Below are 19545 nucleotides of genomic sequence, written 5' to 3'. Positions count from 1 at the left end.
AGTCTCAGGTATATAGCAAAGTAAATCAGTTAAACACATATTAACTTTTTTTTTAGGTTCTTTTTGCATATACATCATTAAGAGTATTAAGCATAGTTTCCTGTGCTATAAGTAGGTTCTTATTATCTATTATGTATATATATATATATGTATATCTATAATAGTGTGTATATGTCAGTCCCAATCTCCCAACTTATCCTCCCCATCTGCCCCGTTAACTGTGGCACTGACAGAAAGGGAACATACTGTATCATTCTAATTCTTTACCATTGTATTTTGGCCTTCTTGGCAATTCTTTGGTGTTATTTTTAATTTTCTAGTTTGCAGGCCTGCCTTTGAACTTTCACCTTGAACATTCACATGCCTTTGAACACTCATCATGAATGTTTGTCATATTTTTTTCTTTTTTTTTTTTGTCTTAATTTTATTTTATTTTTAAACATTACAATATTGTATTGGTTCTGCCATACATAGAAATGAATCTGCCACAGGCATACATGTGCTCCCCATCCTGAACCCTCCTCCCTCCCCATACCATCCCTCTGGGTCATCCCAGTGCACCAGCCCCAAGCATCCAGTATCGTGCATCAAACCTGAACTGGCGACTCATTTCATATATGATATTATACATATTTCAATGCCATTTTCCCAAATCATCCCACCCTCTCCCTCTCCCACAGAGTCCAAAAGACTGTTCTATACATCAGTGTCTCTTTTGCTGTCTCATATACAGGGTTATCATTACCATCTTTCTAAATTCCATATATATGCGTTAGTATACTGTATTGGTGTTTTTCTTTCTGGCTTACTTCACTCTGTATTATAGGCTCCAGTTTCATCCACCTCATTAGAACTGATTCAAATGTATTCTTTTTAATGGCTGAGTAATACTCCATTGTGTATATGTACCACTGCTTTCTTATCCATTCATCTGCTGATGGACATCTAGGTTGCTTCCATGTCCTGGCTATTATAAACAGTGCTGCGATGAACATTGGGGTACACGTGTCTCTTTCAATTCTGGTTTCCCCAGTGTGTATGCCCAGCAGTGGGATTGCTGGATCATAAGGCAGTTCTATTTCCAGTTTTTTAAGGAATCTCCACACTGTTCTCCATAGTGGCTGTACTAGTTTGCATTCCCACCAACAGTGTAAGAGGGTTCCCATATTTTTGAACATCCAGTTTGGCCCTGAATGAAGTACAGTAGTTTCCCTTTATCTGTGGTTTTTCTTTCTGCAGTTTCAGTCACCCACAGTCAACCATGGTTGGAAAATATTAAATGAAAAACTCCAGAAACAAACAATTCATAAGTTTTAAATCGCATGCTGTTGTGAGAAGCATGATGAAATCTCACGGCCTCCCGCCTCTTCCTGCCCAGGACGTGAATCAGCCCTTTGTCCAGCTTATCCCACTCTTTAAACACTTTAGTAACCCTCTTGATTACCAGATGGACTGTAGAGGTATTGCAGTGCTTGTGTTCGAAGGAACCCTGATCTTACTTAATAGTGGCCCCAAAGTGCGAGAGTAGTGATGCCGGAACTTGCCTAGCGGTCCAGTGGCTAAGACAACTGTGTTCCCAACGCAGGGGGCTGGGTTCAATCCCTGGTCCGGGAACTAGATCCCACGTGCCGCAACGAAAGATCTTGCATGCCACAACTAAGACCTGGTGCAGCCAAATCAATAAATAAAAATAAAATATTAAAAAAAGAAGAGTGGTGCTGGAAACTCAGATATTCTCTTGTGCCTAATTTATTGATAGAAATTAAACTTTATCATAGGTATGTTCATGTAAAAAAAAACATAGTGGTTTCAATGAAAAAAATTAGTAGTCAATCTAAGAAAGAAATGGAGAATTTTATTTGAGCCAATCTGAGGATTTTAACCTGGGAGGTTGTCTCTGAGAGCTTTGAGAACTGTTCTGAAGTGGTAAAGGGGGAGGCCAGTACATATGTGATTTTGACAAAGGGGTATGTTCAGTCCAGCATCATCTTGGTAGAAGGTCATTGCTATTTTTGAGGAGCAGATAGCTTACTTAGTTAATGGTTTTATTTCTTTTCTAAGTATGGGAATATGCAAGAATCCAGGCTCATCATCCATTAATTATAGTATGGACCCATCAATTTATCATGTGTTCTAATAATGTTTACTGACATGAGAAATACTCATGACATGGTTTTAAAGTAAAAAAATCTTTTGAAATTATATATACATTAGGATCTCAGTTTTATGAGTGTCTGTGTGTAAACATGTGAGAGGTAGGGGAGAGAATCTCTGGGTCATGGGATGTTTATTTCCTTCATCTCCCAAGTTTTCTAAAATGCATGCATGCATATTAAATAATCTATAATCAAAAAATGTGATTTAAAAAATTGCCACTAGAAATTCATATTCCTCTATTTTAAATTTCATACATTTTTAATAAAAATTCAAGTCCTTTTTCTTATCATAAAGTCACTTTCTCGCTGTTCTTTTTTCCATCACTGTTTATTTATTTCCAGCCTTCCTTTCTTGCTCTGTGCTACTGAAGGAGGTGGCTTGCACATCTCCTTTCGGTGAGGAACAAATCCTACGCCACACCTCAACCAAACACTTTTACCTTTGTGTTCTGTGTTTTTGTCACTGTACACAATGCTGAGCTTTGTTGACTTGGCTACTTGCTGTTTCTGTCCTCATGGTTGCCATTTTCCCATTCCAGTGCCCTTTCCATGTTATTTGTTATTATTGATCTCATTCTTCTTTTCCTGTGAAATGTTTATCCTAAAACACATCTGCAACCCGTCCAGAGCGCTGCTCGGATACAGTTAAACATTTCAATGAATGTGAGCACCAAAAATATATTTCTTTAGTATCTGTAGGTTTCTCTTTGTGGTCTCTTTGAAAGCAAGTGCAACGCTCGGATGCAAATATGTCATCCCCAAAAGTCACAGACATAGGTCATAGTCTACTGGGACCAGCATCTATCTTTAAAGGACATTGTGTGGATTACTATGATTGTTGCCTTTTAAAGTAATTCAGAAGGCAGAAAGGAATGTCAAACACAGTGAATTTTCCTTTTTCAACCATTTTGGAAATAACACTTGATAAAATTGGCAGCCCTATTTGAAATTAGTTTATTCGGCCTTTACGTGTTCTCAGAATTATGAGCTCCACATGTGAGTAAGGGGGAATTTATTTTTCTATCATTTAATTAATGTCTTCTACCATCAATGTAATGTTTATTATTTCGTTGAGTTTCGTGTTCCAGAACTTAATGGAGAGACAAATATCCACTTACCCTCTTCTTGTTAACTCCGATTTTATAGACTTGGATTACTCCCTTTCACTTCTCTTCTTTTCGGACAGAATAATTATAAGCTATTTTCCTTGCCCCTTGAAGTGTCCTTCCCTGTACTTTTCTTAGCTCAAGAATCACTTTGTTGAGCTTGTGACCAAAACTTTCTGCATTTACTCCAAGCTAAACATCAGTACATGATAAAATCACTACGTTTTCTTTTTTGTTTTTCTTTATTCTTTCTTCTGATATGCTGAGCTGCAATTTCATTTTGGATCCACATTTTCAGTCATAAGATTCGATGGAGTCAGGACATAACCATTAGACCAATTAAGTCAGACAGGGAAAGACAAATATCACATGATATCACTTATATGTGGAATCTAAAATATGATCCAAATGAATTTATTTACAAAACAGAAATAGACTCACAGACACACACAAACACACACAAAACCAGCAAACTTATGCTTACCAAAGAGGATAGCAGCTGGGTAGGGGGAGATAAATTAGGAGTTTGAAATTAGCATATATACACTATTATATATAAAATAGTATAGATCACTGCAAGATCAAACCAGTCCATCCTAAAGGAAATCGTCCTGAATATTACTGGAAGGACTGATGCTGAAACTGGAGCTCCTATACTTTGGCCATCTGATGAGAAGAACTGATTCTTTAGAAAAGACCCTAATGCTGGGAAAGATTGAAGGCAGGAGGAGAAGGGGATGACCGAGGATGAGATGGTTGGATGACATCACTGATTTGATGGACATGAGTTTGAGCAAGCTCTGGGAGTTGGTGATGGACTGGGAAACCTGGCGTGCTGCAGTCCATGGGGTCGCAAAGAGTCAGACACGACTGAGTGACTGAAATGAACTGATATATAAAATAGATAAACAACAGGGACCTAATGTATAGCACAGGGAACTATATCCAATGTGTTATAATAACCTTCAATGGAAAAATATGGAAAAGAATATGTGTGTGTATATGTGTGTGTGTGTAACTGGATCACTTTGTTGTATACTTGAAACTAACACACCATTGTAAATTAACTATACTTCAGTAAAAAATGAATTAATCTATGTGAATTAATCTAACATGTCTAATCAGCTTTGAGGGCAGCTCTGTTATTCCTGGTTTTTAAAAAGGATAGTAGAGAAGTAATTAAAAAGGAAAATGGTTTCTCTAGGAGAAATGAAAAGCACTTGAGTTTGGTTATATTTCTTCTCTCCCTTCCTTTCTTCCTTTTTCACTTGGCCGTACCTCCTAAGCTTCCACAGGGCTCTATTATAGACCTTATTCCTTTTACATCAGGGCACTTTATTGATGATGTGTATATATTTCTATCTGCTCATTAGTCTGTAAGCAACTTGAAAGAAATCTAAATCTAATTTATATCTTATATGGCCACATTGGCTCCTATTGTGTCTCACATACAATTGAGCCTCAGCGAATGTAAAGTTGTATTTTATGCTTTATGAAGAGTGAGTTCACAACTTGGACAATATGAAATATTTTCATGTGGAATGTGTTAAATATTTGTGCTCTGAGAGAGAAGTTTCCATTTGAGAAGTAGAAGGGGTTTTTAAGACAAAAGATGAAACATTTTCTAGACTGTAAGGGTAATCATATGCTGCGATAGATTATCAGAGAAGGAGGTGGGATCTCCATCCCTGGAGACTGTAAATGACTGGGCAGAGAAAACATCCGTGAGAATGACTGAAGCATTAGACCTGTCCTGAGGCAAACAGATAGACAGAATGACAAATGGTCCTGTGATTCTTTGATTACTTGGGCTGTGAAGAGAAGACAGAGGGAAGACGTTGAAATGACTGCAAATATGGAGAACAGTACTTATTGCTTTCTATAGGAGAACAAATCAAAGGAGCTTAACCTAACATCTTAAAGATCTGGGTTATGTTTTACAGTTAAGGATTTTAAGACATATATTGTGAAAATCCTGTAGAAACCTGCAAAATAAAAGATTGATTTGTGTGAGATATGGAGTTAGCTCTGATTCTGTTGCAGTAAAAATATTTTTGATGTTACTCAGAATGGAGAGAATTGTTCTTATATATAATTTTCAGTGTATAGCATTCTTTTGGGAAAGGCAAAATGCTAAAAGTAGTATTTGCAAGCACCAAGCATCATCATTGCTTCATGGCTAGGAGGAGAGAAAAGAGATAATAGGTGGGAAATCTTGCCCTTCTAAATATCTGTGCAGGATTGTGTTGTTTTAATCAGTACCAGAAGGTGAGGGGGAGGCTGGGACACAGCCCTGCTCCTCTGGGTCAGCCTTGTGTTGGTCACTGAACCTTTTTCCAGTGAAAATCTAGAAGAATTGGGGGCTACAAAAATCTTGCCAATACAAGGGGAACCAGAATACCTATAAAAAAGAATCGATAGGAATTTGATTGTAATTTCAACATTCAGCCACATGATGTCACAATTGGATTTTGATTTTCACTGTGTATTTGTCTCAAATTATAGATGAAGGCGTTTTCAAAGCTGGAGAGGAGAGATCAGAAACGCGGGGGGCAGCTGAAGTCCAAGAAGATGAAGACACTCAAGTTGAGATTCCAGTGGACCAGGTAGCCACCATGCCTTTAAAAAGACGTGTGAACCAATGACTACCATTTTCTTTCAAGTTTTGTGGGTTGCTGTTCTCATGCAGATATAAGTTAAACCTTCTCAGGTGCTAGCTATGTGACCAAATGACCTTAAAAATAAAACACCTTCAGTTTTTCCGAGTATTCCTACAAAGAGGAGCCATTAGGGCAGTCTTTATTACAGAAAGTGGTATATCTTTAATAAACAGCACTGAAGAATGAGGTGGGTTGGACTCAGGTATGAGAAACAGAGGGAGAAGGTTTGATACAAAAGAGCATTGGCTTGGGGGTTTTATCTAGAAAAAAAAGTCCTCCATTTAGAACAGCAGTTTGAAAGTGCTGTCGTCTTCTGTCCTTTAGGGTCCTTGAAAGGGCTATGGTTGGAATTTGTTTTTCGTGAAGAAATTGCTTACATAAATGCAGCTCAAATATTTGCTACGTGTGTATTGATTTTCTTTTTCGGCCAGTGGAACACTGTGCTGTAGAAGTGTGTGTGTGTATGTGTGTGTGTGTGTGTGTGTGTGTACACGCATGTTTTTAGAGAAGAGACTAGTATTCATTCTGGCTAAATGACACAAGAAATAAAAGTCATTTAGGCTTTTTAATACAATTCAGTCAGGTTCCTTACAATTCTAAGTGGAGGATTGGAATTTAAGTGAGGAGGGGGAATTCGTAATCCCAAGCTCAAGGGAATACAAAATCACCAGAAATTGCCACTTGTTCTCTGGCTCTTATGTGATGTTTCCTTTTCAAAGAGCAAATTTCACAATCCAACAAATTCCATAGATGATGTTCTCAGTTGTATTTGTCTTAACAGTTCAGCAGTGAAGTTGCTGCCTGATTATTCCACAGGCATTTTCTGTAAGCGTCGCCTTCCTGATGAAAAGCTTAGTGTGTTAAAAATCACCCAGATTTCTAAAATCCAATTTATTACCCAGGATTAGCTACAACTAACAATTTTTCATAAACTCCAGTTGTAGGTATTTTTTCCCTGAGGGAAACTGGGATTTTAAGTCTTCGGTGAAGCTATAATTAAATATTATATTTTAAGACAAAGAAGATCACGTATGTACAACACCAAATAGCAGTGGGAACCAAGACTAATTTATATTCTAGAGTCAAAAATGCCAAATATCAAGGGAAAGTCATAGCATTATTATGGAAGAGAGATCTCTCTGTTAATCACTTAAGTTTTGTAATCTGTGATAGGTATTTCTTTGCTTGTGAGTTGGATGATCACCGGAAAGAGGAGGGGATATAGGGGAAACTGATCTCGATAATACTTGAACAGCCTTGGAAAGAGTCTGCAGAGCTTGATTTCTTATTTGACACAAGAATGCTAGCCTATTAAAAATACAAGTATGCAAGAGAGATTGATTAAACAGATTGCTGAAGGCTGGGCAATTTCAACACATTGATGTCAGTTTGAAGAAAAGAAAACCAGGTAACAAAAGGTCAGAGTAGGTTTTGACCTATTTAGGTATTTCTTTGAACCTATTGGTAATGGAGCTGGGATTGTCTAGCTCAGGGGGTTGGCATGAGATGCTTATGAAGTCAGGTCTTAGAATCATTCTCTCTGTGGCCTGGTAATCTTTGCTCCATAGATCTTTGCTCTAAGCAGCTATGTCATAAATACTGTGAAAAACCAAGTGAGAGTGTGGAGACATTAGTATAAAGCTGATCATAGTAAGAACAGAAAACAAAAAAGTGGAAGTATTAGTCATTCCATTGTGTCTGACTCCTTGCAAGCCCATGTACTGTAGCCTGCCAGGCTCCTCTGTCCATGGCATTTTTCAGGCAAGAATACTGGAGTGGGTTGCTATTTTCTTCTCCAGGGGATCTTCCCTACATAGGGATCAAACTTCAGTCTCCTGCATTGCGGGCAGATTCTTTACCATCTGAGCCACCAGGGATGCTGAGGACCTGCCCTAATGGTGATGTTCGTGAAGCAATAACTACAATTTATTCAGTACTTACTGAGTGCCAGGCACTGCACTGGGCACTTTAGCTCATAGAATTGTGATGACAACCCTGTAAGGTGGTCTTATCACCCCCACCTTATATATGAAAAGTAAGCTCCTACAGGTAGAATTACTTGCTCATCTGTTGTACTGTTAAGTAGAAGAATTGGGATTTGTATCCAGGTCTAACTTCAAAGCACAGAAGTGATCTGGGGAAAGAGTATTAAATGCCCTCCTCCCTGCAAAATGTTAGTTTTTAACCCAAGGAAGGGAAACCATTCTTGCATAAGAAAGGAAATGTCCATCATATACTCCTGGGCTCAGCTATTTCCTTTTGGGGCATCCCTGGTAACTCAGCTGGTAAAGAATCCACCTGCAATGCAGGAGACCCCGGTTCAATTCCTGGGTCGGGAAGATTCCCTGGAGAAGGGAATCTTCTACCCACTCCAGTATTCTTGGGCTTCCCTGGTGGCTCAGATGATAAAGAATCTCCCTGCAGTGAGGGAGACCTGGGTTTGATCCCTGGGTTGCAAAGTTCCCTTGGAGGAGGGCATGGCAACCCACTCCAGTATTCTTCCCTGGAGAATCCCCATGGACAGAGGAGCCTGGCGGGCTACAGTCTATGAGGTCTTAAAGATTTGGACATGACTAAGCACAGCCTGGAGAATCTCAGGGACGGGGGAGCCTGGTGGGCTGCCATTTCTATGGGGTCGCACAGAGTCGGACACGACTGAAGCGACTTAGCAGCAGCAGCAGCAAGCACAGCAGCATATTTCCTTTTGGGCCATACCTGCTTAATTTCTCTGGACTTGTTTCTCATCATCTCAATGGTTCATGTTGTAATTTTAGTCAAAGGACCATGAAGAAGGGGGTGTGTGTGTGTGTATGTGTGTGTATGTAAATATCAAGTGCAAATTGACCAAGTACTTTATACATGTCTGAAAAACAGATCTAGTTTCAGAAGTGAGAATTAAGGCCTCTGTTGAGAGGCAGCTCACCATGGATCTCTGGTGTTTTTGCATGTTTTGTGAGTTGAGGCACAGAGTGCCTTTGTTCGGGACTGCTTTATCAAGGATATTTGCCTGGTGAAGAGCCTCCAAACACAGATAGTGACTTCCTCTGAAACAGTCATTCTCAACTGAAGGTGATTTGCTTCCAAGGGGACATTTGGCGATTTCTGGGCACATTTTTGCTCATTATAAATGATCAAATGCTACAGACCTCTAGTGGGTAGTGTGCAAGTAATCTGTTCAGTATCTTGTAATTCCTCACAATTTGACTGTCCTCACAACAAAGAAGTATCCAGTCCAAAATGTCAACAGTGCTGAGATTAAAAAATTCTGGTTTGGAGCAAAGGCTAGGTTTGTTTATGGTTCAGTTTAACAAAGATAATACCTCCCTATAGTGCAAAGGTCAGGCAGGTTTACTATCCATTATAAAAGATGTGGTGCCATTGAATTGGGAGAAGGCAATGGCAACCCACTCCAGTACTCTTGCCTGGAAAATTCTATGGATGGAGGAGCCTGGTAGGCTGCAGTCCATGGGGTCGCGAAGAGTCGGACACGACTGAGCGACTTCACTTTCACTTTTCCCTTTCCTGCATTGGAGAAGGAAATGGCAATCCACTCCAGTGTTCTTGCCTGGAGAGTCCCAGGGGTGGAGGAGCCTGGTGGGCTGCCGTCTATGGGGTCGCACAGAGTCAGACACGACTGAAGCGACTTAGCAGCAGCAGCAGCCATTGAATTGTATGCTGAAGACTAGTTAAAATGGTAAATTTTTATGTTATGTTTGTTTCAGGACAATAAAAATATTTGGAAAAAATGATTTGGATTCCCTAAGCTTGGGGTTCTTCTGCTGTAATGCAAGCCACCATGTGTCTCGCCCCCTTCACAATGCCCTGTGGGAACAGAGCCTTGGGCAGTAGGTACAAATGCCAGTCCTCTGGCTACTGCTGTTGCTGTGAGCAGTAAAGTCCTTTGTATCTGAGCCAGTAGTCTCTTGTCTTCTGCCAGCATCCATGGAAGGATGGCAGGCTAATGTGTCAGCTTGTTAAGTATGGTAAAATTTTAGATCTCTCACAGCCTCTACATCCCATCTGGCTTTGTGTTTGTGTGTTTAAGTGTGTGTAATGGGGCGTTGTGTACTAATTTCAGCTAAATCCATGTTTGAGCTCTGTCCCAAGGTCTAGATGCCTAATTTTTTTTAGAGACAAGTTAATAATCCTGCATCTAATACTGCCAAACTGGTGGGAAACTGAGGAATATCACATTCTTTCATGGATTTGGGGAGGCCAAAACCAACTTCTTTTCTCAAGGAGGAGTTTAGGTCTCATAAGAATAAAATACTCTTTTAAAAAATAATTTTTTTGCATGCACATTGCAAATCAGTCTGGTTTCCCATAAGCAGTGAAGGAAGTGCCTGATTAACCAGTACCTGTGGTTGTGTACCCTAGCACTGATGATGCATTTATAAATGGATGCTTTTCCAAGCTAAGGAGGCAAGAAATGAGACTGTTCCATTATAGATAAGTACACTGTCTCTAGTAGGTAACGATCAGGCAGGAGAAGCCACCATCTCAAAGACACAGGCAAATAAATACCTATAAAATAGGGTGAGAAGCAATTATATTTTGGGTTTTGTGCCTTTTGAGAAAAGAGAGCAGAAAACGTAGATAGTAACTTCAGAGTGGTCTTGGATTGTTTTATAGCATTTTCCATCCATTTGTAGTAGATTTTGAGTAAGAAAATGGCAGCCCACTCCAGTTTTTGTGCCTAGAGAATCCCATGGACAGAGGAGCCTGGCAGGCTACAGTCCATGGGGTGGCAAGAGTCGGACACGACTTAGCAACTAAAACCACTAAAACCAGTAATAAAATGAGAATTGCAAGTTTTTTTTTTTTTTATGGTAAATAGTTTCTTTAAATGACATCTAAGCCAGAATCATGAACCCAGGAGCAGTGAAAGCTTTCTTTTTTTAATTGGAGTTTTGATATATACTATTTTCTTATTGACTGATTTAAAACTTAATAAATCCTTAATAACAAAGTTGCACATATACTCTTCTAAAAAATCAACCAATCTAACAAAAATTATGACAAAAATAGCAACCACTTGCCCCAGCCTTTCCCACCTGGATTCCTGCTCTACAGATCTGATTTGAGCTGTTAGCTATTGCTCATGGAATACATGGCTATGTTTCTAAACAACGTGTTCTCTTCCCTCTATTTTAATACCTCTGAGATCTTTGAGCCTTACAAGTGATGACATGTCATAGTTTAATTGGCATTTTAAAAATTCTAAGACATATAACATAATGGAGATCCTTTTAATTGGTGACATCTTAAATATCTTATTTTACTTTTCAAATTTAGATATTATTTATTAATTTTACCTGTAACAATGATGGAAGATGATTATTTAGATCACTTACCAACCCCTGGCTTCCCCTTCCCCCCTCCAAATCAGGCCATATTCACACACACACCCTTTTCCTTCTTTCCTTTTTTTTTTTTTTTGGATGTATTTCAGATTCCTGTCCCTTTTCTTTTTTTTTTTTAATTTTATTTTATTTTTAAACTTTACATAATTGTATTAGTTTTGCCAAATATCAAAATGAATCCACCACAGGTATACATGTGTTCCCCATCCTGAACCCTCCTCCCTCCTCCCTCCTCCCTCCCCATTCCATCCCTCTGGGTCGTCCCAGTGCACCAGCCCCAAGCATCCAGTATTGTGCATCGAACTTGGACTGGCAACTCGTTTCATACATGATATTTTACATGTTTCAATGCCATTCTCCCAAATCTTCCCACCCTCTCCCTCTCTCACAGAGTCCATAAGACTGTTCTATACATCAGTGTCTCTTTTGCTGTCTCGTACACAGGGTTATTGTTACCATCTTTCTAAATTCCATATATATGCGTTAGTATACTGTATCGGTGTTTTTCTTTCTGGCTTACTTCACTCTGTATAATAGGCTCCAGTTTCATCCACCTCATTAGAACTGATTCAAATGTATTCTTTTTAATGGCTGAGTAATACTCCATTGTGTATATGTACCACTGCTTTCTTATCCATTCATCTGCTGATGGACATCTAGGTTGCTTCCATATCCTGGCTATTAAAAACAGTGCTGCGATGAACATTGGGGTACACATGTCTCTTTCAATTCTGGTTTCCCCAGTGTGTATGCCCAGCAGTGGGATTGCTGGATCATAAGGCAGGTCTATTTCCAGTTTTTTAAGGAATCTCCACACTGTTCTCCATAGTGGCTGTACTAGTTTGCATTCCCACCAACAGTGTAAGAGGGTTCCCTTTTCTCCACACCCTCTCCAGCATTTATTACTTGTAGACTTTTGGATCGCAGCCATTCTGACTGGTGTGAAATGGTACCTCATAGTGGTTTTGATTTGCATTTCTCTGATAATGAGTGATGTTGAGCATCTTTTCATGTGTTTGTTAGCCATCTGTATGTCTTCTTTGGAGAAATGTCTATTTAGTTCTTTGGCCCATTTTTTGATTGGGTCATTTATTTTTCTGGAGTTGAGCTGTAGGAGTTGCTTGTGTATTCTCGAGATGAGTTGTTTGTCAGTTGCTTCATTTGCTATTATTTTCTCCCATTCTGAAGGCTGTCTTTTCACCTTGCTAATAGTTTCCTTTGATGTGCAGAAGCTTTTAAGGTTAATTAGGTCCCATTTGTTTATTTTTGCTTTTATTTCCAATATTCTGGGAGGTGGGTCATAGAGGATCCTGCTGTGATGTATGTCAGAGAGTGTTTTGCTTATGTTCTCCTCTAGGAGTTTTATAGTTTCTGGTCTTACGTTGAGATCTTTAATCCATTTTAAGTTTATTTTTGTGTATGGTGTTAGAAAGTGTTCTAGTTTCATTCTTTTACAAGTGGTTGACCAGAGTTCCCAGCACCACTTGTTAAAGAGATTGTCTTTAATCCATTGTATATTCTTGCCTCTTTTGTCAAAGATAAGGTGTCCATATGTGCGTGGATTTATCTCTGGGCTTTCTATTTTGTTCCATTGATCTATATTTCTGTCTTTGTGCCAGTACCATACTGTCTTGATAACTGTGGCTTTGTAGTAGAGCCTGAAGTCAGGTAGGTTGATTCCTCCAGTTCCATTCTTCTTTTTCAAGATCGCTTTGGCTATTCGAGGTTTTTTGTATTTCCATACAAATTGTGAAATTATTTGTTCTAGCTCTGTGAAGAATGCTGTTGGTAGCTTGATAGGGATTGCATTGAATCTATAGATTGCTTTGGGTAGTATACTCATTTTCACTATATTGATTCTTCCAATCCATGAACATGGTATATTTCTCCATCTGTTAGTGTCCTCTTTGATTTCTTTCACCAGTGTTTTATAGTTTTCTATATATAGGTCTTTAGTTTCTTTAGGTAGATATATTCCTAAGTATTTTATTCTTTCCATTGCAATGGTGAATGGAATTGTTTCCTTAATTTCTCTTTCTGTTTTCTCATTATTAGTGTATAGGAATGCAAGTGTTTTCTGTGTGTTGATTTTATATCCTGCAACTTTACTATAGTCATTGATTAGTTCTAGTAATTTTCTGGTGGAGTCTTTAGGGTTTTCTATGTAGAGGATCATGTCATCTGCAAACAGTGAGAGCTTTACTTCTTCTCTTCCAATTTGGATTCCTTTTATTTCTTTTTCTGCTCTGATTGCTGTGGCCAAAACTTCCAAAACTATGTTGAATAGTAATGGTGAAAGTGGGCACCCTTGTCTTGTTCCTGACTTTAGAGGAAATGCTTTCAATTTTTCACCATTGAGGATAATGTTTGCTGTGGGTTTGTCATATATAGCTTTTATTATGTTGAGATATGTTTCTTCTATTCCTGCTTTCTGGAGAGTTTTAATCATAAATGGATGTTGAATTTTGTCAAAGGCTTTCTCTGCATCTATTGAGATAATCATATGGTTTTTATTTTTCAATTTGTTAATGTGGTGTATTACATTGATTGATTTGCGGATATTGAAGAATCCTTGCATCCCTGGGATAAAGCCCACTTGGTCATGGTGTATGATCTTTTTAATGTGTTGTTGGATTCTGATTGCTAGAATTTTGTTAAGGATTTTTGCATCTATGTTCGTCAGTGATATTGGCCTGTAGTTTTCTTTTTTTGTGGGATCTTTGTCAGGTTTTGGTATTAGGGTGATGGTGGCCTCATAGAATGAGTTTGGAAGTTTACCATCCTCTGCAATTTTCTGGAAGAGTTTGAGCAGGATAGGTGTTAGCTCTTCTCTAAATTTTTGGTAGAATTCAGCTGTGAAGCCGTCTGGACCTGGGCTTTTGTTTGCTGGAAGATTTTTGATTACAGTTTCAATTTCCGTGCTTGTGATGGGTCTGTTAAGATTTTCTATTTCTTCCTGATCGAGTTTTGGAAAGTTGTACTTTTCTAAGAATTTGTCCATTTCTTCCACGTTGTCCATTTTATTGGCATATAATTGTTGATAGTACTCTCTTATGATCCTTTGTATTTCTGTGTTGTCTGTTGTGATCTCTTCATTTTCATTTCTAATTTTATTGATTTGATTTTTCTCCCTTTGTTTCTTGATGAGTCTGGCTAATGGTTTGTCAATTTTATTTATCCTTTCAAAAAACCGGCTTTTGGTTTTGTTGATTTTGGCTATGATCTCTTTTGTTTCTTTTGCATTTATTTCTGCTCTAAGTTTTAAGATTTCTTTCCTTCTACTAACCCTGGGGTTCTTCATTTCTTCCTTTTCTAGTTGCTTTAGGTGTAGAGTTAGGTTATTTATTTGACTTTTTTCTTGTTTCTTGAGGTGTGCCTGTATTGCTATGAACTTTCCCCTTAGGACTGCTTTTACAGTGTCCCACAGGTTTTGGGTTGTTGTGTTTTCATTTTCATTCGTTTCTATGCAAATTTTGATTTCTTTTTTGATTTCTTCTGTGATTTGTTGGTTATTCAACAGCGTGTTGTTCAGCCTCCATATGTTGGAATTTTTAATAGTTTTTCTCTTGTAATTGAGATCTAATCTTACTGCATTGTGGTCAGAAAAGATGCTTGGAATGATTTCTATTTTTTTGAATTTAGCAAGGCTAGCTTTATGGCCTAGGATGTGATCTATCCTGGAGAAGGTTCCATGTGCGCTTGAGAAAAAGGTGAAATTCATTGTTTTGGGATGAAATGTCCTATAGATATCAATTAGGTCTAACTGGTCTATTGTATCGTTTACAGTTTGTGTTTCCTTGTTAATTTTCTGTTTAGTTGATCTATCCATAGGTGTGAATGGGGTATTAAAGTCTCCCACTATTATTGTGTTATTGTTAATTTCTCCTTTCATACTTGTTAGCATTTGTCTTACGTACTGCAGTGCTCCCGTGTTGGGTGCATATATATTTATAATTGTTATATCTTCTTCTTGGATTGATCCTTTGATCATTATGTAGTGACTGTCTTTGTCTCTTTTCACAGCCTTTGTTTTAAAGTCTATTTTATCTGATATGAGTATTGCTACTCCTGCTTTCTTTTGGTACCTATTTGCATGGAAAATTTTTTTCCAGCCCTTCACTTTCAGTCTGTATGTGTCCCCTGTTTTGAGGTGGGTCTCTTGTAGACAGCATATGTAGGGGTCTTGTTTTTGTATCCATTCAGCCAGTCTTTGTCTTTTGGTTGGGGCATTCAACCCATTTACGTTTAAGGTAATTACTGATAAGTATGATCCCGTTGCCATTTACTTTATTGTTTTGGGTTCGAATTTATACACCGTTTTTGTGTTTCCTGTCTAGAGAATATCCTTTAGTATTTGTTGGAGAGCTGGTTTGGTGGTGCAGAATTCTCTCAGCTTTTGCTTGTCTGAAAAGCTTTTGATTTCTCCTTCATACTTGAATGAGATCCTTGCTGGGTACAATAATCTGGGCTGTAGGTTATTTTCTTTCATCATTTTAAGTATGTCTTGCCATTCCCTCCTGGCTTGAAGAGTTTCTATTGAAAGATCAGCTGTTATCCTTATGGGTATTCCCTTGTGTGTTATTTGTTGTTTTTCCCTTGCTGCTTTTAATATTTGTTCTTTGTGTTTGATCTTTGTTAATTTGATTAATATGTGTCTTGGGGTGTTTCGCCTTGGGTTTATCCTGTTTGGGACTCTCTGGGTTTCTTGGACTTAGGTGATTATTTCCTTCCCCATTTTAGGGAAGTTTTCAACTATTATCTCCTCAAGTATTTTCTCATGGTCTTTCTTTTTGTCTTCTTCTTCTGGGACCCCTATGATTCGAATGTTGTAGCGTTTAATATTGTCCTGGAGGTCTCTGAGATTGTCCTCATTTCTTTTAATTTGTTTTTCTTTTTTCCTCTCTGATTGATTTATTTCTACCATTCTATCTTCTAATTCACTAATCCTATCTTCTGCCTCTGTTATTCTACTATTTGTTGCCTCCAGAGTGTTTTTAATTTCACTTATTGCGTTATTCGTTATATATTGACTCTTTTTTATTTCTTCTAAGTCCTTGTTAAACCTTTCTTGCATCTTCTCAATCCTTGCCTCCAGGCTATTTATCTGTGATTCCATTTTAATTTCAAGATTTTGGATCAATTTCACTATCATTATTTGGAATTCTTTATCAGGTAGATTCCCTATCTCTTCCTCTTTTGTTTGGTTTGGTGGGCATTTATCCTGTTCCTTTATCTGCTGGCTATTCCTCTGTCTCTTCATCTTGTTTAAATTGCTGAGTTTGGGGTGTCCTTTCTGTATTCTGGCAGTTTGTGGAGTTCTCTTTATTGTGGCGTTTCCTCACTGTGTGTGGGTTTGTACAGGTGGCTTGTCAAGGTTTCCTGGTTAGGGAAGCTTGTGTCGATGTTCTGGTGGATGGAGCTGTATTTCTTCTCTCTGGAGTGTAGTGAAATGTCCAGTAATGAGTTATGAGATGTCTATGGTTTTGGGGTGACTTTGGGCAGCCTGTATCTTGAAGCTCAGGGCTGTGTTCCTTTGTTGCTGGAGAATTTGCTTGGTATGTCTTTCCCTGGAACTTGTTGGCCCTTGTGTGGTGCTTGGTTTCAGTGTCGGTATGGAGGCGTTTGATGAGCTCCTGTCAATTAATGTTCCTTGGAGTCAGGAGTTCCCTGGAGTCAGGGTTTGGACTTAAGTCTCCTACTTCCAGTTATCGGTCTTATTTTTACAGTAGTTTCAAAACTTCTCCTTCTATACAGCACCATTGATAAAACATCTACGTTAAAGATGAAAAGTTTCTCTACTGTGAGGGTCACTCAGAGAGGTTCACAGCGTTACATGGAGAAGAGAAGTGGGAGGAGGGAGTTAGAGGTGACCCAAATGAGATGAGGTGGAATCAATAGTGGAGAGAGTGGGCTAGCCAGTAGTCACTTCCTTATGTGCACTCCACAACTGGACCGCTCAGAGATGTTCACGGAGTTATACAGAGAAGAGAAGAAGGAGGCAGGAGACAGAGGTGGCCAGAAGGATAAAAGGGGGAAATGAAAAGGAGGGAGACAGATCCAGCCAGTAATCAGTTCCCTAAGTGTTCTCCACCGTCTGGAACACACAGAGATTCACAGAGTTGGGTAGAGTAGAGAGGAGTTAGGGAGGAGATACAGGCGACCTGGTGGAGAAAATGGAGAGTCCAAAGGGAGAGAGAGCAGTCAAGCCAGTAATCTCGTTCCCTAGTGAAAAATGGGTCCTGAAGATTGGGTTCTTAAAGGTACAAAATTGGTAACAAATACATAAAAGCAAAAATTAAAAATCTAGAGTAGAGTTTGGAATTTCAAAAATGCGATGTTAATGAAAAGAAGAAGGAAAAGAAAGAGAGAAAAAATGAACAAAGAAAAACAAACAAGGTTGCGAAAATTATAAAGAAACTACAGGTACAAAATTGATAACTAATACCAAAAAGCCAAAATTAAAAATCTAGAGTAGAGTTTGGAATTTCAAAAATACAATGTTTAAAAAAAAAATAAAAGAAGAAGAAGAATAAAAATAAAGAGAGAAAACAAACAAACCAACAAAAACAATGTCGCAAAAATTATAAAGAAAATACAGGTACAAAATTGATATCAAATACCAAAAAGCATAAATTAAAAATCTTGAGTAGAGTTTGGAATTGCAGATATACGATGTTATACAAAAGAAGAAGAGAAAGAAACAGAGGAAAAAAAAAGTCACCGAAATTATAAAAAACAACTATATGTACAAAATTGATAACATATACCAAAAGGCTAAAATTAAAAATCTAGAGTAGAGTTTGGAATTTCAAAAATACGATGTTAAAGAAAAGAAGAAGGAAAAGAAAGAGAGAAAAAACGAACAAAGAAAAACAAACAAGGTCGCGAAAATTATAAAGAAACTACAGGTACAAAATTGATAACTAATACCAAAAAGCAAAAGTTAAAAATCTAGAGTAGAGTTTGGAATTTCAGAAATACAATGTTAAAAAAAAAAGAAGAAGAAAAATAAAGAGAGAAAACAAACAAACCAACAAAAACAATGTCGCAAAAATTATAAAGAAAATACAGGTACAAAATTGATATCAAATACCAAAAAGCATAAATTAAAAATCTTGAGTAGAGTTTGGAATTGCAGATATACGATGTTATACAAAAGAAGAGAAAGAAACAGAGGGAAAAAAAAGTCACCGAAATTATGAAAAAAACTATAGGTACAAAATTGATAACATATACCAAAAGGCTAAAATTAAAAATCTAGAGTAGAGTTTGGAATTTCAAAAATACAATGTTAAAGAAAAGAAGAAAAACAAAACAAAACAAAACAAAACAAAACACGGTCAAAAAATTATAAAATATATATATGAAGTTTGCTGAAGAAGAAAAAAAAATAGGGTCTTGTTTTTTTTTTTTTTTGCAAAGTAATAGTTATAAAAGTGAAAATTAAAGGACAATAGAGGACTTAAAATTTTTTTTTTTAAAAATTAAAAAAAAAAAAAAGAAAAAAAAGAAAGAAAGATTGATCGTAAAAATAGTAAAAATATATCTAGGTCTTTCTCTGGTTTTGTTGTGAGTATTGTGGGTTCAGTTCATTTTTGGCTAGTTCCTTGGTCTGACTTATATTTCTCAAGATCTATAGGCCCCTTCCTATGTAGTCCGTAGTAACCACAGGGTTTTAATCTATGGCCTGTAGCTTCCAAGGCGTTTCCCTCTGTTAGAGCTTCTTCTGTTTGCTGGTCTCTTCAGTGTCTGGTTCCCGCCCTGACACAAAGGGGACGGTGGAGGACACTATTTTTTTTATTTTATTTAGGCTCACTTGTTCAGCTGCGCTGTGGGGAGGGAGGGAGGGATGCTGCAAACAGATAACACTGGCGTGCGCTTGCAGTGCCTCAGCCACACTGGGTCTGCCCCCCCCCCCCCCCCCCGCTCACGGCGCGGGTAGCCTCCCTGCCCACACTGCTCGGGCTCTAGGTTGTTCCGCCAGGAACAGAGGCCGGCCCTGGGCTGAGCTCCCAGGTCCAAGCCGCTCAGGTTCAGGCACTCGGGTAGTCTTCAGAGGCGCAGACTCGGTTGGGCCTGCATTTTGTGCTCTTCCCAGATCCGAGCAGCTCAGGTGATGTGTTTGGCGGGCGCCAATGCTGCGACTTATTGCCTCCCCGCCACTCGGTTATCTGGGTGTAAAACCGGCGCACCTTCTCAGGCAGATGTTGACCGTCCAGACCCCCAAGAAGTTTTAGTTAGCAAAGAAGCCTGCTTACAG

General features: G+C 38.3%; 1 protein-coding gene across 1 annotated transcript in view; it reads left to right on the top strand.

Moving 5' to 3' along the window:
- Positions 1 to 19545, top strand: part of DCDC2 (doublecortin domain containing 2) — a 151968-nt gene that overhangs the window by 113095 nt on the left and 19328 nt on the right. The window contains exon 8 of the mRNA XM_055570775.1: positions 5768 to 5868. Within this exon, the coding sequence (XP_055426750.1) occupies positions 5768 to 5868 (101 nt within the window). The remainder of the gene's footprint in view (positions 1 to 5767; positions 5869 to 19545) is intronic.

Source organism: Bubalus kerabau, chromosome 3 (assembly GCF_029407905.1).
Source record: "Bubalus kerabau isolate K-KA32 ecotype Philippines breed swamp buffalo chromosome 3, PCC_UOA_SB_1v2, whole genome shotgun sequence".
Classification (NCBI taxonomy): Eukaryota; Metazoa; Chordata; class Mammalia; order Artiodactyla; family Bovidae; genus Bubalus; species Bubalus kerabau.
This window is presented reverse-complemented; position numbering and strand designations above follow the sequence as displayed.